This window comes from Orbicella faveolata, unplaced genomic scaffold (genome assembly GCF_042242905.1).
Source record: "Orbicella faveolata isolate gen_17 unplaced genomic scaffold, um_ofav_v1 contig_34, whole genome shotgun sequence".
NCBI lineage: Eukaryota > Metazoa > Cnidaria > Anthozoa > Scleractinia > Merulinidae > Orbicella > Orbicella faveolata.
In genome coordinates, this window is record NW_028301563.1 from 33,467,562 (window position 1) to 33,489,700 (window position 22,139).

Here is a 22,139-nt window from a genome sequence, read left to right on the forward strand (position 1 = left end):
TATCACTTGCCACTATCAATATCATTTTCCTTGCGCTTGTGGACTCGAGTACGTCCTTGCATCTCCTCTGCTAACTATGCTTGCATACGGCTGACGCGCCTGAAATTTGCATTGACCAATCAGGATTCGGCAGGCGGGAAAAACTGTGCTGTCCTGACCATAGTTAGTAGAGGAGACTGATTCTGAAAGCCGGCGAACTTTAAAGAACTATGATGAATATTAACGATCTGTTAACAGGAAAGGCACTGAAGTTGGGCAACTTTTCTCACTGGAGAAGGCACTGAATATTCACGAAAAGGGACGTATAATTCCAAAAACCTTATCAGATTGTAGAAAGTGAAAATTATGAAACCTTATGTGTCTCCAAGGTTTTAATTTGGCGCCAAAAATGAGTCTCGCTCGCTCGACGCGCGTCGATTATGGCTAAGTATGAAAATATCCCCTTATGTACAAACGCATTCGAACATTTTTAACCACGTTCACGTCTATCCACAGATGAAAAGATATTGACAGCTCAGTTAACCAATCACATTGCACGGTTCACTTCATCTGGAACACGCGTGCGTGAAGCGAACTGTAGAGAGGTTTAACTCGCGCGCAGGAGGACGGAACGTTATCTATCCCGGGCGATTTTCAATCTCACTAAGGATAACACATGAAATAGGTGTCGGATGCAAGTTTAATCAAGAGTATTTTAACGCCCACAATCGGTATTCTAACTCCGGCGAAATTCTACTAACGTGACGTCACTTTAATTGGCGAAGTCATCGCAGAGCTGTTTGTGACGTCATGATTCACGCGCGGCGGCAATGAGCAGATAAGCAGTATTTCTTGAACGCTACAATGTGAACAATCTGCGAAGTGATGTGCTGGTTTCTGAGGATGAGATTAGCCAGGTAAGCCGCCGGGTATAAAAATGTTTTCAAGGTAATGGAAACTGTTCAGTGTAGAGCGTAGTGTAAGGGTTGGTTTCTAGTTTTCATAGGATAACACTCTCAATTAACGACTTACTCGCACCAATTTAATTGACTCTACATAGCTGAATTTCAATTTAATAACAAAAAATTACACCACGAGTCCTCCTTTTTACGTACGCTCTGTTTATTTCAGAAACGTATTCAAGCCCGTATCACTCGTCAGTGAAACTTTCAGATTATGCTGTTCGTACTTCAAGTTCTAACCCAATCAAAACGCCTCCACCCACACGTGCGATTCAAAACTCTCAGATCGACAATTGCATTGTTATTTTCAGTTATTCAATGCTAGTCAGACTTTAAAAAAGTTACAAACTTTGCGACAAGCAACATTAACGTCACGCAACATTTCAACACAACTAATCGCAACACTGTCTCGCATAACATGTTACGCACGTTTGACCACTCTGTTACAAAGCCAACACGCGCGCTAGTTGGGTTGTTGGATCAGTGCGATACTGCGGGTGTCGTGAAAACTTAAAGAGGTTGTCGACGACGTATTGTGGTCGATTTGATCGACTGTCTCTGCAGTAAAAACGCCCGTTTTCGGGTTAGGAGGACATACCATGCCCTTTTTGTTAAGCGTTTATAACTGTATCTGCCACTCCCACCAGATCTGGTATATGACAAGCATAGCTCTGTTGCTCTTGGCCATCAACATGCCAAGAGCATGCAGTCTGTCAACAATTTCTTTCTTAAGTATATTTGGTGCAGCATACAGCCTATAAATACACATACTGGTAAACGGGTCTCTTGACTTTTGACATGCCGATCGCATTCTTTGGATTTACGGGCGGGCTTTATGACTGGAATTTAGGGTTTGTCCCGCGAGGATCATGGTTACCGATGCCAGCAAAGCTTGGGGTAATGATTCCTTTTGGCAGATCTGAGAAAAAGGTCCCGTGGCTATGAATGGTCTATTGAGCATTTCTTAACGTACTTTGCTAGCTCTGCGTTCTAAACTCGTCACATTGCCATCGTTTTCAGCAGAGGAAGCGTAAAAACAGTAGTCATCCTCCGTCGTCGTCAAACACTTGCAATGCCTCTTAGCTGCCTCTTTAATTAGGGTGTCAGCGGCCAATAACACGCGTAGCTAGAGTGTATTTCTTGCTTCTCTGCCACCACGCCTTTTGCAAAACTCCTTTCTCGAATCCGAGAGCTTGAAAACGGTAGTGTGTGGCTGTCGCGTTCTAGAATTTTGATTGTGGAATTCAACTTAACTATAGTAATAGATTGGCAGTTACGTTTTTCCTTTTTTGATGACTTTTCCATTATTATGTTTTTGCGCGCGGTTGACCGGCGCTGTTAGACAACTCAGGTAATATCTGGCTCCAAAGGCAGTCATCATGTTAGCTTAGGTACTGACTCAAATTGCATAACTCGTGAACAACAGATCGAACGCATGATCGGAGTCGACAAGCGTTGTATATGCCTCGTTGACGTTTGCTGCTTCTTTGGCCGAGACAGTTTCCTTTTAAATACGTGATCCAGTTTGGTTCTGTTTGGTTCTATCGAATTCGACAAGATTTATGCCAAGTGACACAATGACTTTCAAATGTGCGAGCAATTCCATTCTCAGTAAATGGTTTGAACCCAGGAGTATCAGTAGTTCGTATAGTGTGATCGTCCGGGTGAGTGTAGTTCTGAAAAGAACTGTTGTTGGTGACTGACGTTTCGACAACCTGAGCGGAAGTCATCTTCAGAGTCAAGTGAATAGTGTTTGTCAGTCGATGATCTTATAAGTCTGGTCCGTTGAACGTGATTGGTCAGTATAGCCATGATGGTATTGGCTGAAAGACTCGTGTAAAGTTTGTCATCAGTCATTGGTGGGTTTCGATCCGTCTATTGTTAGTCAAGTAGGTCGGTTTTGGTCCGTGTATTGTTAAGTCGGTCTGTTAGAAGTCCGTTTGTCGGTTTCGTTTCTGTCGTGGATAAGTCGTTTGTAAGGCGCCGGTAGTTGTTGACATCTGTTAAGAGGCGTTTGTTCTAGGTTAGTGTACCAGCTTTCCAGAGTCAGTCGTTGAAAATAGTTTGTACTGTAGGTTAAGCGACACGACACGACAGAAACGAAACCGACAAACGGACTTCTAACAGACCGACTTAACAATACACGGACCAAAACCGACCTACTTGACTAACAATAGACGGATCGAAACCCACCAATGACTGATGACAAACTTTACACGAGTCTTTCAGCCAATACCATCATGGCTATACTGACCAATCACGTTCAACGGACCAGACTTATAAGATCATCGACTGACAAACACTATTCACTTGACTCTGAAGATGACTTCCGCTCAGGTTGTCGAAACGTCAGTCACCAACAACAGTTCTTTTCAGAACTACACTCACCCGGACGATCACACTATACGAACAATTCCATTCTCTTATCCAAATTTTCCCAAATCAACCTATTTCTTCCCTCATATGTTGAAGCTCGCCATTTTCTCTTTCTAGCAACGGTTTGTGCTGTACGTATTTGCATCCAATTGCATAGAAAAACAATTAGAATAGGACGCCGCTTCTACCATCCGAACCAAGAGAAAGTGTTGCAGAAATGTAGAGAAAGAGCAGCAATCTACTGAATCCGGATTGGTCAATTCAAATTTCAGGCCCGCCAGCCGTAGGCAAGGTTAATAATGTATAAACGTAAGGTAAAAAGGTGAATTAATTCGCGAAAAATTGACAAGAACATGAGCTTTGCGGGGGGTCTAATGAGTGAGCACTCTAATCATCGCTATCTAGCTGGAATTTGAACGTTAAGCTTGACACTATATCAGGAATTGATCAGTAAGGGAATGCACAATTTCCCACAAAGTTTGGTGCTTGTTTCAAAAATCGCACAATTCTATGAAAGCAACCGGTCTGTACGGGTCCGCAAATGATCCCAGGACCGCAAATGATCCCGGACCGCAAATGATCCCCAAATTGGACCGCAAATGATCCCGGACCGGAAATAATCCCCATTTTGGACCGCAAATGATCCCGATCAAAAAATGAGGAATGGCATGGATGGTGGGATGGTGTGGATAGAGAATTGGCGTACGTGAATACCGATGTTTTTATTTAAGCCATCTTATAATTATACTGGCTTACAACTTGATTTTTTTTTTTTTAATACTTTCGACTAAACTTTGTTGCTAACTACGATGTTATGAATATCACCACTCAATCATCAAAACACGACTTGGCTTACATTTCTTTGCAATTCTCAGTAAAATTATGATCAGTGCAACATACGCTACATGTCCTCCTTTGTTACACATTGATATTTCGGTGTTATAGTTAAATCCCATTTTATCAGCCATTAACGCCACTCGTCCAAAGTTTTAAACTAAAATCTAACCATGAAGCAACTATTACAGAAGACGCTGTCACCTGAGTAGACCCACAAGCCTACAACGCTTCATCACTCTGTAAAACACCTAGTGTGTAGCACTGGAAATTTGAACAAATTTATTTTATCATTTTTCCTTGGTCGTATTTTGGCTTTAATTCCTCGGAAATGACTACTTGAGTATTCTAAGAAGCCAAAATTCCAAGCTATAGTTATGAAGTTCAGCTTCATGACCACGCAAGACCAAGGCTTGCGCTTCGTTTTGACAATTAGCTCTTTGATAGATGTTTGATACTACCGCCACCGGGATTTCGAGAATGTTTACAAGTATGTGTTCTTCTAAGACTTCTAATTCAATAGATCGTCTTCACGTGACGTGTTTTTATCTTCATCAGGCATAAGGGGCGGTATATTTATATCTGTTTACAATTAGCGTGCTTCGTTTGGAAACCAGAGCATTTTGAATTTCAGAGTTATGGAGCTTGCGTGACACAAGGCTACGATCGAGTTTGTCGAAAAATATATACTTATCTCATGATTTTGAGCCTTTTTAGAAGTTAGAGCATTAGAAAAAGTGCTTATGTAAATGCTTGTTTGTTTTGTACTGATAGTCAGTCGCCTAGAAAGCCAAAGTAAGTTCCAGATGTTTACACTATATTCCGGCCGCCATATTGGTGTACCACTGATGTACACCAACATGGCGTTTTCTTACTGGACTCTGTAAATTTCTGGGAAACATTTACGACGAATATCTGACGTTTGGGGAAACACACAGGCCTAAAACTTGGAGAAGTGTCTTATTTAGTTATCTTCTATAGCGTACATCATAACTTCTTAGCTTTTTCCATTGGTTGGTTTTCGATTTATTACTTCTGTTATTGCGTGACAGTGAAAACGATCTGTACCCTTCAAAGAACAAAACAACAATTGTGGAAAGTTTTTTTGCAAAATGATCAAATATGTTTTTTAGTTCATTATTTTTGTACATGTTCTCACCTTCCTCTGATATAAATCCATGCCATTCCTTATTTTTTGATCGGGATCATTTGCGGTCCAATATGGGGATCATTTCCGGTCCGGGATCATTTGCGGTTCAATTTGGGAATCATTTGCGGTCCGGGATCATTTGCGGTCCTGGGATCATTTGCGGACCCGTACAGGTCACAAAGTTGCAGTCAAAGGAACATATGAACGAGGTTCGGTTGAAATTAGTTACTCGTCAAGTTTCCGATATATTTATATTTCTTTTTATCATTTTCTTCTTAATTAACCATGCAACAGACTTTCTTTTACGAGCGTAAGGGCGATGCGAAACAAAGCATTCAGTGGGGATTGCTTTGACAACTAATTTTTTAAGAAAATAATACGGCTGTTTTAATTTATCTGTTGGGTGTTATTTCTCTCGTTCCAAGGAAAAAGAAAGCCGCTGAGGAAAAAGCACAGAGCCTGAAAAACTCCATGGTTCAGTCCTACCACAGAGTGTCCTCTTCCGTGTCAGCGGTATTGGGAGCGTATGGTAGTGGCGTAATACAACCAGGTCGCGCCCCTGTAAAGGGACCTGGGACGGCTGGACGGAGAGGGACTGGAAGAGGTACCATAAAAAGAACAGCAAGTGGCGTAGGAAATATGGCCGGTAAAGGTGCAGGAAGGGGGACCGGAAAAGGACCAGTGAGGGGCCTTGGTCGAGTTAATTCCTCGGGGGTCAACACGCCACTTATTAACCCAAAAGGAACGCCAAATAAACGAAAAAAGCAGAAACAGACGAAAGCTGGAAATACAGGAGCGGTAAGCCGAAGCAATTAAATAAATAGACTTTCATGCATTAGGTTGAAATTTTATTCCTTATTTTTCCAGTTCGGACAATATGATACTGGTTCACACGCGCGGACCTCGCGTGCACGACGCGCACAGTCTTCTGCTATCGTCTGCCACAGCTCTACAGAGATCCGTATAGCTTCTGATTGGCTATTTTTTCCCCTTAAAAATCTAGGTATCAACCAATCAGAGGCACGTATCTCTGTATAGCTTCGTTATCAGAATGGAATTTCGCGCGTATCTTGAGCGATGTCAGAATCGACAACCCAGCCGAAAAAAGGCTAAGGAGGTGAAATTTCACTTCCGGTTACTTGCGTACGTCAGCCCGAGCGCCGAAAATAAAAACAACTCAATAACTTGCAAATTCGCTTACATTTAAGGTGTTTTTTTTCGTGTGTTTCACAAAATGCAAAGTAAAAAGAGTACAAGCAAAGGCAAAATAAGAGAAAGACAGAAAAACAAGAGTAATAGAAAAAGAAAAACTAACTCCCTGTGACTTTGTTTGATCTTACCGAAGTGCGTTAGTAATGTAAATTGCGCACGCGCTGATAGGATTACTTCCAATCTATATCGGGCTCACTTCCAGTTTCTTTAAATGCTAAAGGAAACGCGGTTTACAGTAAATTCAGCCTTTTCGGACGAATTTCGATTAAAGCCAACGTTGGGAACATAGCTATGCATTCCATTTTCGAAATCGGGCTTTTTCCAGAAAATTACGAATTTTTCAATATTTTAAAATTCTCTCAAACTCGGACCATTTAAAAATGAAACAAATCTATGCATATATTAAATCAATGAAAAAAATCCCGATAGAGTAATTTGCCTGGGATCCTTTACATTTTTTCAGTATTAGTCACATGACCATGGGCGTGACCTGATGACATCATCACTAGTGTTACTGATCATGTAAAAGTTAAAACACATGAAGTAGCTCTGAACTAACTAAAAATGATGAGGTTATATGAGAATAAATTTTCCTTAGCAACGGCTCGAAAAGATCAGTTAATCAGTGGGCCCTTAAAGGAGAAGGTCACTCCAAAAAGCCTACTTTTTTTTGTCTTCGCCTATAGCAAGTAAACATTCAGGTTTTCCACTCACCGAAGTTTCAGCCTCTGAAGTGCCTACTATCCTGAAGAAATTCGTCTCGAAAGAAGCGACTTTGGAGGCCGCCATTTTGAAACTGTCTTGGCAGCCAGGTCGTGTTTATGTGACGTCATTCCGTCCGACTCGAAATTGATGGGAAGGAGAAAAACTTGCAACTGACTTGGCATCCGTCTCAAGGTCAGCAAAATCTTTTTTTTCCAAGCGATTATCCACTTCGCTATCTTCAATACTATCATTACGGAGTTTGGAGCATGTTTGGCTCAAAATAATTCACCCCAAGAGCAGCCATAATCCAAAGTGGTAGTTAAAAGGCTCTTCGGAAGCCATTTGGACAAAATCTCTCGAACGGAATGACGTCATGAAAACGCAGCCTGGCTGCTGAGTACTGTTCAAAATGGCGGCAGCAATGTTCGAATTTTGGGCTTCTTTGGAGACAAACTTCATGAGGAGAACCTGCACTTCAGAGGCTGAAACTTCGGTGAGTGGCCAAACTTAGTGCAAGGTTTTTATTAGCGTTGACAAAAAATATACATTTCTGGACTGACCTCCTTTAACAATCAACGTGTTTATTTTCTTCGCAGCTCTTGCCGGCACAAACAAGCACGTTACCGAGCCTGTGTAAGTTCTTCAATAAACCACAGAAACAGCAAGGGGTTAGCTTGCCAAGTAAAAATTTTCGTAAACATATAATGTGTCGTTCATGGGAAGGCGAAATCGTGCAACTAAATGCCCTGGATGACATAGAGGAAGAAGATGAAGAAGACCATTGAACAACAAAATAATCAGCTAAAAAATGAGGAATTAAATCTTTTTAGGTAAAATCTAATTTCCCTTATTTTGCTTTGAGTCAGTTTTGATCCAAGCGTAAATGAAACTTGAAAGACGTAAGATTTTTGATTAACCATTCTATTTTGTTATGAGTGGAACAAATTAAGGAAAGTAATAAAAACATCAGTACATTTCTTTGTACATTTTACCAACAAAATGCCGTTGCCTTCAACAAATGACAATTTTAAAACTTTTAAATGGATTCCAATTTTTGTTAATAAATAGTTAAGTCAAAAAATGATACTCGTTATATGTTGAAGGATTGTTAGTCATCGAAAAAGAAACATCTCTAGTTTTTCTGTTTTTGCTTGTTTGCTTTTTGCTTGTTTGAAAACAGAATGCAGATTTTTACTTACCCACCCCGACCCCTCCAAGAAGTTCTAACTACTTGAGCCCCCACCCACCCACCCCTTCAACGCCTTAAGGACGTTCGAGTGAAAATTCTCCTGTCCATAGATTTTTTTCCAAATTTTTACTGCAGTCAGATATGAGTTACTTGTGCCAGAAATTCAAAACAAATTTGGGGTCACAGACTTTGTTCAGAGATAACGCGTGTGGAAAACTACCCTGATTTTGAAAAATTGGCGCACGTAATTCAGCATGCTCTACAGGGGTTTATAGTAGGTGAGTCGACGGAGGCAAACGATCTTAGTCATATTTTGTAGAAGTGGGTCTGTTGAGCAAATAATTCCAAACGTTACCTACTTTTTCACAAAACTTAACCCTTCAAGAGGCATTTCAAACCGTCGCACAGATAAACGAAGAGCTAAAAAGAAGGGAATTTGATAGTGCATTTTACAAAACATTCAAACTTCTAGTCGATAGATTTTCTTCATTTTTCGCTAAACGTAGAAAATCGGTAGAGAAAGGTGATGCCTACAAAGTCGTTGGTACACACGAACACTGCAAGTCTTTGAAATTTTGGACGTTTTCCCTTTCATTCGGCAATTCCTCAATACAATCACTGAGACGGGATTTCCTATTTGTTACTCAAATGTAGCCAAGTGATGTGCATAATGTATTTATGTAGATTCCTGGGGACTTTTTTGTCGCTGTTGTTGTTGCTGGTGTTGTTCAATTCATTCGCTTTGGTGAAATACTTATTGGTGAACTTCTTTAAAGGTTATTGTGTCGAGTATAATTGGTATTTTGTGGGGGCTCCTTTCTAACACCCGCTGCAACATTTCGCGATAAAATGTTTAAGCAAGCAACCGGAACGATGATCCTTCTGGTATACGTTGGATGAATAGTGATCTAATCGGCTTTACATATAAAATGAAGAATACAAAAGCAAAAACCGATACAACGTAGAATGATTTTTTGAAGGTGTACTATATTTCGCGCAACTTTGCCAAGCGGCCTGGCCTGGGTGGAGGCAACTCCCAATAATGGCCAATACGGGGAAGCTCCGCCCGAAAGGGGTATATACCCTTTTCAGGCTCCAGGTATATAAAAGGCTAGAGAAATCTGTCATGTGGTTATTTTAAAGGGCCTTTAATTAAAAGTATTTCAAACAGAAGCACCTTTTGGCTGTATCGTTTCATTTGTTAGGCACTACATGAAAGTAACAAGAAGACTTTCTTGTTTGGCAATCTATTCATAATACGGGCAAGTTATGAAAGTGCATGTGAGGGGTGTCTTTTATGTAAAAATGGTATACGAAAGAGTAAGAAGCTGGACCTCGGAGCCTCTCCGGCCGTATAGCTGTAGCCCCATCCCCCCATTCCCCATCACGCCCCCCCCCCCCCCCCCTCTCCGGGCCAAGCGGCAACATACTTCAAAACGCATCTGTTCAACATTCTTGCACTCCGGGTAGGAAAGACGAAAGACCAAACAGATCTTTACATTTTGTTTAAAGAGAGGATAGCCACACAGCTGTACGGAATGGCTGTCACATTTAGCAGCTGAAAATTTTAGATGCGCGCAATCTTGCAGCAATAGAAAACGATGCTAGTTTGCAAATATATACATGACAATTTCAGCTTCAGATGCGAGGTGTAAGTGTGCCTCGGCATGGTTACTTCCTCTAATTAAGCTAACTCAGATCTATGATATTCCACAAGCTTTAACTTGTTTCCAAAATATTTCTGTCACAAACTCGTACAACTCCATGTCTGCTCTGTTCGCTTCTTTTATCTTCTTAATCATTTCTTCGCTCACAGAGCTGGAGTTCAATTTTTTCTTCCCCTCGTTTAGTTTCATATGTGCAGGTTCTTCAGGGACCACTGGTAAAAAGTATGGAAGGCGTCGCTGGATAATCTTTAAAGAAAGGTGAAAATGCTCAAGCAAACCAACAGTTGCATAGTGCTTCAAAATATTTTCCTTTGCTCTTTCAAGTGCTTTCTCGGCATCTTTCTTGCAAAAGTCCTCGGTCCCACAGAAGAATCGCGTCATCATGTTATGTTTACATCCCTGACCTTGCTTCTCAAAGCATTGCTCGATTGTTTCGTAAAACTCTCCGCTGTCAATCATCTGCTTCACTCTCTTTTTTGGTCTGTTTGTGGTACGCATGTAAGCGTAATGAGAAATATATCTGTCAACTGGGTGTCTGATTTGATTAATATATGTGTGCGTTCGCTGAATTTTCAAGTTGTTTCTGAAGTAAAAGTGTGCGTTAAAAAATATCGGGCGATCTGCTTGTTTGACTCTGCGTTCGATAATCATTGGAAACGGCTTGGATTGGCCACGGTCATAGAAATCTTCTGTGTTTTCTACAACAAAAAGAAAAACCCACAGCAAGTTAGGATAGCAAAGGTTTGCTTGGATAGTAAATATTAGGGAATCTAAATAAGCTGCATGACCACGACTACGATTAAAAAGCGAACCTATATTTCATTTAGTTTGTTTCTCTTTCTCAAAAGTATCTCGAAACTGAGTTTGGAACGCAACGTTAAATTCTAAGTAGAAATTTATAAACTTGGCCGTTGTGGTACAAGCTCTCCAGACAATGTAGAATTTGGCCATTTTAAGTTGTTGTTTTGCAGAAGTCGACAAAGAAATGTACCAAGAATTCAAGCAAACTGCTACAATTCCAAAACGGCAGCCGTGATCTTTATTAAAACAACGTTTAAGAAAGCCACAACCTCTACAGCAACGGGAACGTCGCTAAACAAAATTTAACGAGAATAGTTGTCACGAGGGTTATAATTCTTGAAATATTTCTTTGTCGTCCTCTGCAAAACTTAGACAAAAACGTGAAATGTCCAAATTCTGTGTTGTGTGGAGAACGTGAACCACGACTGATAATTTCTATTTCGAATTAGTATAAATCTACTAGCGTTCTATCGCGAATGGCGTTCTCTAATTGGTTACGCTAGGCGCTACATATTCTGTTGTAGAAAGTGAGTAGCCGGTAACAGTGTGTGGTTATTGATAAAATAGCGGCCACTTCTTCGCGTTTTCGAAGTGTCTGTGGAAAGGATTTAGATAGTAAAAGTTTTGAACGACTAAGTGTGTTCCACATTCAGTCTCGGGATGACAGTGATAGACAAAGTAAAGGAGTAACCATAGCCTACGGAGGGAAATGGTTCAAAAGCCCGGTAAACATCAAAGAAGTAAACAAACAGGCTAAGATTTATGTTGGAAGGTTCTTTACCTTGCACAACCTTTGTTTATGCTCATAGAGAATACACATAAGAATATATATGAATTACATAATTGAAATGCTTCCATTGGTGAGTTGCATTAGCACACAGAACCGCCTTTTTGTGCAGGGTCAACTCCCAAAATAGCCGACAAAAACATAAAACAAAGAGCTTTCCCAGGTTTCATAACTATCACCCTCTATTAACTATGAAGTAACGCGAAATTCGTAGTTAGAATATATACATTTTTCAATCGACTTGGTTGCTTTATTAAATTCCCTAAAGAAATCTCCCTGGTACTTACCTCTGGTGTAGATATAGTTCATCCTAGCTGCTACAAAACTGAATAATGCTCCCGTTGTTTCGCTGCCTGTCTTGAAAATTCTGTTGTATAGAACCACATCGGGTGTTATGGGTTGGCACGAAGCTGTCTCCAGAAACTGCAACAAGCGGTTTTGACTAGTTGTCTTTACAGTCTGCCTGGGCTCATTACCAGGCAATGTAATCTGGTTGATGTCGCTTAAGTGGCTTTGGTTGTGGGTATAAAGGGCCAAGGCTTTCCATTTGGGCAAACTTTTTGATTGAGGCTTGGTTGCACTTGCTAAGGAAGAGTAGAATTTTCCCTGCCACAGTCTGAAATCACTTTCCGTGACATCCGGCTTACGCTTAAAAAGCGAAGAATTTGGAAACGATTCGTTTATCTGTTGACCATAAGTGAATAATCTTCTTCCGGGAGTTTGCCCCTGAACGAAAATCCACAGGCAAAAGAACAATGCATTTAAACTAAAGATGCAAAGAAAGATTGCTTTACGATTCTTCTTAAAGCGTGCGAGAGCACCCATAAGTTAGCGAGGTTTTTACAGCAATTTCACTCGGAACCTGAAGAAAGAAGAAATTTTGGGAGCATGAATTGTGAACAAACAGCTCCAATATGCAACATAACATGAGGAAAACAGTCGAATTCTGATGATAGGGTTTAGCGTAGTCTCTGTAAGTTGATAAATTTGATTTATTAGTTACTGTAATTGGACCGAGTGGAGTACAATTCAGGGAGTAATCGCGTGAGTAATTTCAAAATTGGACGAGCGCGAAGCGCGAGCTCAGTTTGAAATTACGAGCACGATTACTCCCTGAATCGTACGACACGAGATCCATTTAATAATAAATCGTATCTATAACAAATTTCCCAATTAAAAATGTCTTTTTAGAAATTCTTTTGAGCGAAAACATCTGTAGCACTTTTCATAAGTTTTGACAATTGTAGGAAACATTGCCGAGGAAGCCATAAAAGCGAGAACCAACGACGATCGAGAATTTTGTTATTAAGATACGATTAAATGATTAATTTGACTGTGCAACTTGAAAATAACTTGAAAATAATGCATGACTGATTTCATAAGAAGTACTTAACATTTTAACAAGTACTTAACATCTTATGAAGAGAAAAGCTGTCTAATTATGAAAACTTATTTTAGCAGAGTGCATTAACGTGACTATGATTTCAAGTTTTAGAGAGATTGTGATATTAAAATCAAAACTTAATGAAAAACTCCCTCGAAGGGCGTTATTTTGTTATGTTCTTTAGTAGATCATTGTGATATACCGGCTTTTACTGAATAACAACTGCCAAAAACATTGTTTAGTGGCTTCTTTTGCGCCTAACAACTGAGTAAGACTAATTTGCGAATGTTAATATACAAGTAAAATTAGCTCACTGACCCATCTAAATAACGTGATAAAACTGAAAACAACAGATGCGTTTGGTTCAGTTTTCTACCGACGTAAAAATATCATTTGCATGATCTCTACTTAATTAAAAGGCTCTGTTTACGGTTATGTCCTGTTGTACCGGTACACTGAGGAAATAACCATTGTACTCCTTTCTTTACGAATCTTTGTTTACAACTGTTGAACATTGTTGGGTCTTTTGTATCGGTTTTTGTGAACCGGTACACGAGGACAGAACCCTGTTTACAAATCGCCTTAATTCATCGACGTGTTTTATCGCCACGTTTTTCCGGATTTTCTTAGTGCTAGTCAGTCTCCTTGGCATCAGTTCTATGTTTGGTTCCTGTGAATCGTTTGCCTGTGTAGACCTGTGTAATTTATAACTAGTGTTGGTCATGGAAGAAAAACGTTTCGCTTAATTTACTCGCACAACATACTTTATAACGATATACTTTATATTGGGGTGCTGAGAATAAAGAAACCCGTTAATTATATTACCTCGCCTGCACTAAACAGGCGAGTGGTTTCGATTATAAAATTAGAATAAATTATTCTGTATGTTATGCGAAATGTGAACGTTTGGAGAAAGCAAAAAGCTATTAAACAGCAAATAGCTGACACGAATGGTCGAACAGCGGCAAAGTTACAAAGATTATAACCAAGATCAAGTCAGTGCTGTGTTTTAGGGTAAACGAAGAGCCGCTTAGCGTATTAAACCGACGTTACTATTCGTTACTATTCGACACAATTCGCTGCTCCGTTCGGCCCGAAACACTCCTCAAGGTCGATGTCGATGAAGGAAAGAAGCATTCTTGTTCAACTACGTTTAGAATTCGTATCGAGATGGCTGGGGTTTTCAGGGAGCAGCCTACAGACATTCATTATCTACTGTACATTTATCTGAATAATTGTTTTTCATTTTCCTGAAGTTTGGTGCGATACCAGTACAGAACTGTTTATTCTGGTTAAAGTTGTATGTAGAAACTTGAACGAAACAGCGTGACCTGTTCGTGGCTTAACAAAACCCTTAATCAAAAGGAACTCTAAAATTAACTACAACTGCATATTTTGCCTAGGAACCAGGATCGACTATCTGAAGCGAATATAAAATCGCGGAGGACATTGTTAATAATTCAAAGCGAACTCATTCTACAAACGTGCTCACCTGTTAAAGCCGGTTGTCTGTGATTACCAAAACTTCTGTTTTAAATTTGAAAGCCATTTGAGTGTTTTTACCTCATCACCAGTGTGCGGGGTGTTAGAAGATTCTAAAACCACTAACGCCTCGATGTTTCGTGGCGGCCATATTAGTATTTTTACCAAACAAGTGGAAAGTTTTGCATAAGAAAAGACTTACTTCTGATTCTGTGTGGGTGGTCGGTTCTGAGTTATGTAACATTATCACTGAGCCTGCCGTACGATGATCAGAGGGCAAACCATATCTAGACGCTATGTAGCATGGCCAGGGTTACCACAGGTCAGGGGAAAAAAATATTGGGAAAAGTCAGGGAAATTTATTTTGAGTCAGGAAAAACTGACATTTTGAAGAAAAGTCAGAGAAAATTGAAATAATTTAAACGCGGCTGATTTAATACATTGAAGGCTGAAAGAAACATTTGGGGTCACTGTGATCTCAACGATATTTTTCCTCCTTTTTTACGTACGCTCTGTTTATTTCAGAAACGTATTCAAGCCCGTATCACTCGTCAGTGAAAATTAACTTTTTCAATTTGTTTGAAACTTTCAGATTATGCTGTTCGTACTTCAAGTTCTAACCCAATCAAAACGCCCCCACCCACACGTGCGATTCAAAACTCTCAGATCGACAATTGCATTGTTATTTTCAGTTATTCAATGCTAGTCAGACTTTAAAAAAGTTACAAACTTTGCGACAAGCAACATTAAACGTCACGCAACATTTCAACACAACTAATCGCAACACTGTCTCGCATAACATGTTACGCACGTTTGACCACTCTGTTACAAAGCCAACACGAGCGCTAGTTGGGTTGTTGGATCAGTGCGATACTGCGGGTGTCGTGAAAACTTAAAGAGGTTGTCGACGACGTATTGTGGTCGATTTGATCGACTGCCTCTGGAGAGAAAACGCCCGTTTTCAGGTTAGGAGGGCATACCATGCCCTTTTTGCTAAGCGTTCACAACTGCATCTGCCACTCCCACCAGATCTGATATATGACAAGCATAGCTCTGTTGCTCTTGGCCATCAACATGCCAAGAGCATGCAGTCTGTCAACAATTTCTTTCTCAAGTATATTTGATGCAGCATGCAGCCTATACATACACATACTGGTAAACGGGTCTCTTGCCTTTTGACATGCCGAGCGCATTCTTTGGATTTACGGGCGGGCTTTATGACTGGAATTTAGGGTTTGTCCCGCAAGGATCATGGTTACCGATGCCAGCAAAGCCTGGGGTAATGATTCCTTTTGGCAGATCTGAGGAAAAGGTCCGGTTGCTATGAATGGTCTATTGAGCATTTCTTAACGTACTTTGCTAGCTCTGCGTTCTAAACTCGTCACATTGCCATCGTTTTCAGCAGAGGAAGCGTAAAAACAGTAGTCATCCTCCGTCGTCGTCAAACACTTGCAATGCCTCTTAGCTGCCTCTTTAATTAGGGTGTCAGCGGCCAATAACACGCGTAGCTAGAGTGTATCTCTTGCTTCTCTGCCACCACGCCTTTTGCAAAACTCCTTTCTCGAATCCGAGAGCTTGAAAAAGGTAGTGTGTGGCTGTCGCGTTCTAGAATTTTGATTGTGGAATTCAACTTAACTATAGTAATAGATTGGCAGTTACGTTTTTCCTTTTTTGATGACTTTTCCATTATTATGTTTTTGCGCGCGGTTGACCGGCGCTGTTAGACAACTCAGGTAATATCTGGCTCCAAAGGCAGTCATCATGTTAGCTTAGGTACTGACTCAAATTGCATGACTCGTGAACAACAGATCGAACGCATGATCGGAGTCGACAAGCGTTGTATATGCCTCGTTGACGTTTGCTGCTTTTTTGGCCCAGACAGTTTCCTTTTAAATACGTGATCCAGTTTGGTTCTGTTTGGTTCTATCGAATTCGACAAGATTTATGCCAAGTGACACAATGACTTTCAAATGTGCGAGCAATTCCATTCTCAGTAAATGGTTTGAACCCAGGAGTATCAGTAGTTCGTATAGTGTGATCGTCCGGGTGAGTGTAGTTCTGAAAAGAACTGTTGTTGGTGACTGACGTTTCGACAACCTGAGCGGAAGTCATCTTCAGAGTCAAGTGAATAGTGTTTGTCAGTCGATGATCTTATAAGTCTGGTCCGTTTGTCGGTTTCGTTTCTGTCGTGGATAAGTCGTTTGTAAGGCGCTGGTAGTTGTTGACATCTGTTAAGAGGCGTTTGTTCTAGGTTAGTGTACCAGCTTTCCAGAGTCAGTCGTTGAAAATAGTTTGTACTGTAGGTTAAGCGACACGACACGACAGAAACGAAACCGACAAACGGACTTCTAACAGACCGACTTAACAATACACGGACCAAAACCGACCTACTTGACTAACAATAGACGGATCGAAACCCACCAATGACTGATGACAAACTTTACACGAGTCTTTCAGCCAATACCATCATGACTATACTGACCAATCACGTTCAACGGACCAGACTTATAAGATCATCGACTGACAAACACTATTCACTTGACTCTGAAGATGACTTCCGCTCAGGTTGTCGAAACGTCAGTCACCAACAACAGTTCTTTTCAGAACTACACTCACCCGGACGATCACACTATACGAACAATTCCATTCTCTTATCCAAATTTTCCCAAATCAACCTATTTCTTCCCTCATATGTTGAAGCTCGCCATTTTCTCTTTCTAGCAACGGTTTGTGCTGTACGTATTTGCATCCAATTGCATAGAAAAACAATTAGAATAGGACGCCGCTTCTACCATCCGAACCAGAGAAAGAGCAGCAATCTGCTGAATCCGGATTGGTCAATTCAAATTTCAGGCCCGCCAGCCGTAGGCAAGGTTAATAATGTATAAACGTAAGGTAAAAAGGTGAATTAATTCGCGAAAAATTGACAAGAACATGAGCTTTGCGGGGGGTCTAATGAGTGAGCACTCTAATCATCGCTATCTAGCTGGAATTTGAACGTTAAGCTTGACACTATATCAGGAATTGATCAGTAAGGGAATGCACAATTTCCCACAAAGTTTGGTGCTTGTTTCAAAAATCGCACAATTTTATGAAAGCAGCCGGTCTGTACGGGTCCGCAAATGATCCCAGGACCGCAAATGATCCCGGACCGCAAATGATCCCCAAATTGGACCGTAAATGATCCCGGACCGGCAATGATCCCCATTTTGGACCGCAAATGATCCCGATCAAAAAATGAGGAATGGCATGGATGGTGGGATGGTGTGGATAGAGAATTGGCGTACGTGAATACCGATGTTTTTATTTAAGCCATCTTATAATTATACTGGCTTACAACTTGATTTTTTTTTTTTTTAATACTTTCGACTAAACTTTGTTGCTAACTACGATGTTATGAATATCACCACTCAATCATCAAAACACGACTTGGCTTACATTTCTTTGCAATTCTCAGTAAAATTATGATCAGTGCAACATACGCTACATGTCCTCCTTTGTTACACATTGATATTTCGGTGTTATAGTTAAATCACATTTTATCAGCCATTAACGCCACTCGTCCAAAGTTTTAAACTAAAATCTAACCATGAAGCAACTATTACAGCAGACGCTGTCACCTGAGTAGACCCACAAGCCTACAACGCTTCATCACTCTGTAAAACACCTAGTGTGTAGCACTGGAAATTTGAACAAATTTATTTTATCATTTTTCCTTGGTCGTATTTTGGCTTTAATTCCTCGGAAATGACTACTTGAGTATTCTAAGAAGCCAAAATTCCAAGCTATAGTTATGAAGTTCAGCTTCATGACCACGCAAGACCAAGGCTTGCGCTTCGTTTTGACAATTAGCTGTTTGATAGATGTTTGATACTACCGCCACCGGGATTTCGAGAATGTTTACAAGTATGTGTTCTTCTAAGACTTCTAATTCAATAGATCGTCTTCACGTGACGTGTTTTTATCTTCATCAGGCATAAGGGGCGGTATATTTATATCTGTTTACAATTAGCGTGCTTCGTTTGGAAACCAGAGCATTTTGAATTTCAGAGTTATGGAGCTTGCGTGACACAAGGCTACGATCGAGTTTGTCGAAAAATATATACTTATCTCATGATTTTGAGCCTTTTTAGAAGTTAGAGCATTAGAAAAAGTGCTTATGTAAATGCTTGTTTGTTTTGTACTGATAGTCAGTCGCCTAGAAAGCCAAAGTAAGTTCCAGATGTTTACACTATATTCCGGCCGCCATATTGGTGTACCACTGATGTACACCAACATGGCGTTTTCTTACTGGACTCTGTAAATTTCTGGGAAACATTTACGACGAATATCTGACGTTTGGGGAAACGCACAGGCCTAAAACTTGGAGAAGTGTCTTATTTAGTTATCTTCTATAGCGTACATCATAACTTCTTAGCTTTTTCCATTGGTTGGTTTTCGATTTATTATTTCTGTTATTGCGTGACAGTGAAAACGATCTGTACCCTTCAAAGAACAAAACAATAATTGTGGAAAGTTTTTTTGCAAAATGATCAAATATGTTTTTTAGTTCATTATTTTTGTACATGTTCTCACCTTCCTCTGATATAAATCCATGCCATTCCTTATTTTTTGATCGGGATCATTTGCGGTCCAATATGGGGATCATTTCCGGTCCGGGATCATTTGCGGTTCAATTTGGGAATCATTTGCGGTCCGGGATCATTTGCGGTCCTGGGATCATTTGCGGACCCGTACAGGTCACAAAGTTGCAGTCAAAGGAACATATGAACGAGGTTCGGTTGAAATTAGTTACTCGTCAAGTTTCCGATATATTTATATTTCTTTTTATCATTTTCTTCTTAATTAACCATGCAACAGACTGACTCTCTTTTACGAGCGTAAGGGCGATGGGAAACAAAGCATTCAGTGGGGATTGCTTTGGCAACTAATTTTTTAAGAAAATAATACGGCTGTTTTAATTTATCTGTTGGGTGTTATTTCTCTCGTTCCAAGGAAAAAGAAAGCCGCTGAGGAAAAAGCACAGAGCCTGAAAAACTCCATGGTTCAGTCCTACCACAGAGTGTCCTCTTCCGTGTCAGCGGTATTGGGAGCGTATGGTAGTGGCGTAATACAACCAGGTCGCGCCCCTGTAAAGGGACCTGGGACGGCTGGACGGAGAGGGACTGGAAAAGGTACCATAAAAAGAACAGCAAGTGGCGTAGGAAATATGGCCGGTAAAGGTGCAGGAAGGGGGACCGGAAAAGGACCAGTGAGGGGCCTTGGTCGAGTTAATTCCTCGGGGGTCAACACGCCACTTATTAACCCAAAAGGAACGCCAAATAAACGAAAAAAGCAGAAACAGACGAAAGCTGGAAATACAGGAGCGGTAAGCCGAAGCAATTAAATAAATAGACTTTCATGCATTAGGTTGAAATTTTATTCCTTATTTTTCCAGTTCGGACAATATGATACTGGTTCACACGCGCGGACCTCGCGTGCACGACGCGCACAGTCTTCTGCTATCGTCTGCCACAGCTCTACAGAGATCCGTATAGCTTCTGATTGGCTATTTTTTCCCCTTAAAAATCTAGGTATCAACCAATCAGAGGCACGTATCTCTGTATAGCTTCGTTATCAGAATGGAATTTCGCGCGTATCTTGAGCGATGTCAGAATCGTCAACCCCACCAAAAAAGGCTAAGGAGGTGAAATTTCACTTCCGGTTACTTGCGTACGTCAGCCCGAGCGCCGAAAACAAAAACAACTCAATAACTTGCAAATTCGCTTACATTTAAGGTGTTTTTGTTTGTGTTTCACAAAATGCAAAGTAAAAAAAGTACAAGCAAAGGCAAAATAAGAGAAAGACAGAAAAACAAGAGTAATAGAAAAAGAAAAACTAACTCCCTGTGACTTTGTTTGATCTTACGGAAGTGCGTTAGTAATGTAAATTGCGCACGCGCTGATAGGATTACTTCCAATATATATCGGGCTCACTTCCAGTTTCTTTAAATGCTAAAGGAAACGCGGTTTACAGTAAATTCAGCCTTTTCGGACGAATTTCGATTAAAGCCAACGTTGGGAACATAGCTATACATTCCATTTTCGAAATCGGGCTTTTTCCAGAAAATTACGAATTTTTCAATATTTTAAAATTCTCTCAAACTCGGACCTTTTAAAAATGAAACAAATTTATGCATATATTAAATCAATGAAAAAAATCCCGATAGAGTAATTTGCCTGGGATCCTTTACATTTTTTCAGTATTAGTCACATGACCATGGGCGTGACCTGATAACATCATCACTAGTGTTACTGATCATGTAAAAGTTAAAACACATGAAGTAGCTCTGAACTAACTAAAAATGATGAGGTTATATGAGAATAAATTTTCCTTAGCAACGGCTCGAAAAGATCAGTTAATCAGTGGGCCCTTAAAGGAGAAGGTCACTCCAAAAAGCCTACTTTTTTTTGTCTTCGCCTATAGCAAGTAAACATTCAGGTTTTCCACTCACCGAAGTTTCAGCCTCTGAAGTGCCTACTATCCTGAAGAAATTCGTCTCGAAAGAAGCGACTTTGGAGGCCGCCATTTTGAAACTGTCTTGGCAGCCAGGTCGTGTTTATGTGACGTCATTCCGTCCGACTCGAAATTGATGGGAAGGAGAAAAACTTGCAACTGACTTGGCATCCGTCTCAAGGTCAGCAAAATCTTTTTTTTCCAAGCGATTATCCACTTCGCTATCTTCAATACTATCATTACGGAGTTTGGAGCATGTTTGGCTCAAAATAATTCACCCCAAGAGCAGCCATAATCCAAAGTGGTAGTTAAAAGGCTCTTCGGAAGCCATTTGGACAAAATCTCTCGAACGGAATGACGTCATGAAAACGCAGCCTGGCTGCTGAGTACTGTTCAAAATGGCGGCAGCAATGTTCGAATTTTGGGCTTCTTTGGAGACAAACTTCATGAGGAGAACCTGCACTTCAGAGGCTGAAACTTCGGTGAGTGGCCAAACTTAGTGCAAGGTTTTTATTAGCGTTGACAAAAAATATACATTTCTGGACTGACCTCCTTTAACAATCAACGTGTTTATTTTCTTCGCAGCTCTTGCCGGCACAAACAAGCACGTTACCGAGCCTGTGTAAGTTCTTCAATAAACCACAGAAACAGCAAGGGGTTAGCTTGCCAAGTAAAAATTTTCGCAAACATATAATGTGTCGTTCATGGGAAGGCGAAATCGTGCAACTAAATGCCCTGGATGACATAGAGGAAGAAGATGAAGAAGACCATTGAACAACAAAATAATCAGCTAAAAAATGAGGAATTAAATCTTTTTAGGTAAAATCTAATTTCCCTTATTTTGCTTTGAGTCAGTTTTGATCCAAGCGTAAATGAAACTTGAAAGACGTAAGATTTTTGATTAACCATTCTATTTTGTTATGAGTGGAACAAATTAAGGAAAGTAATAAAAACATCAGTACATTTCTTTGTACATTTTACCAACAAAATGCCGTTGCCTTCAACAAATGACAATTTTAAAACTTTTAAATGGATTCCAATTTTTGTTAATAAATAGTTAAGTCAAAAAATGATACTCGTTATATGTTGAGGGATTGTTAGTCATCGAAAAAGAAA

The 22,139-nt window shown here is 40.3% G+C and overlaps 3 protein-coding genes across 3 annotated transcripts; 2 read left to right on the forward strand and 1 right to left on the reverse strand.

The window, feature by feature from the left end:
- The first annotated feature begins 1,810 nt into the window (after positions 1–1,810).
- On the forward strand, positions 1,811–8,015 carry LOC149105889 (uncharacterized). The gene is made up of 3 exons (XM_089272395.1): positions 1,811–1,838; positions 5,672–6,099; positions 7,815–8,015. The coding sequence occupies exons 1-3, from the start codon at positions 1,811–1,813 to the stop codon at positions 8,001–8,003; spliced, it is 645 nt and encodes a 214-aa protein (XP_089128521.1). The 3' UTR covers positions 8,004–8,015.
- Positions 8,016–9,539: 1,524 nt separating this feature from the next.
- LOC149105890 (uronyl 2-sulfotransferase-like) lies at positions 9,540–14,752 on the reverse strand. The gene is made up of 3 exons (XM_089271656.1): positions 14,539–14,752; positions 11,950–12,524; positions 9,540–10,772 (listed from the first exon to the last, which is right to left on the reverse strand). Exons 2-3 carry the CDS (start codon positions 12,485–12,487, stop codon positions 10,108–10,110), a joined length of 1,203 nt encoding a protein of 400 aa, XP_089127782.1. The 5' UTR covers positions 12,488–12,524; positions 14,539–14,752; the 3' UTR covers positions 9,540–10,107.
- A 4,457-nt stretch (positions 14,753–19,209) lies between these two features.
- LOC149105891 (uncharacterized) lies at positions 19,210–21,809 on the forward strand. The gene is made up of 2 exons (XM_089271667.1): positions 19,210–19,896; positions 21,609–21,809. The coding sequence occupies exons 1-2, from the start codon at positions 19,570–19,572 to the stop codon at positions 21,795–21,797; spliced, it is 516 nt and encodes a 171-aa protein (XP_089127793.1). The 5' UTR covers positions 19,210–19,569; the 3' UTR covers positions 21,798–21,809.
- Positions 21,810–22,139: the final 330 nt, after the last annotated feature.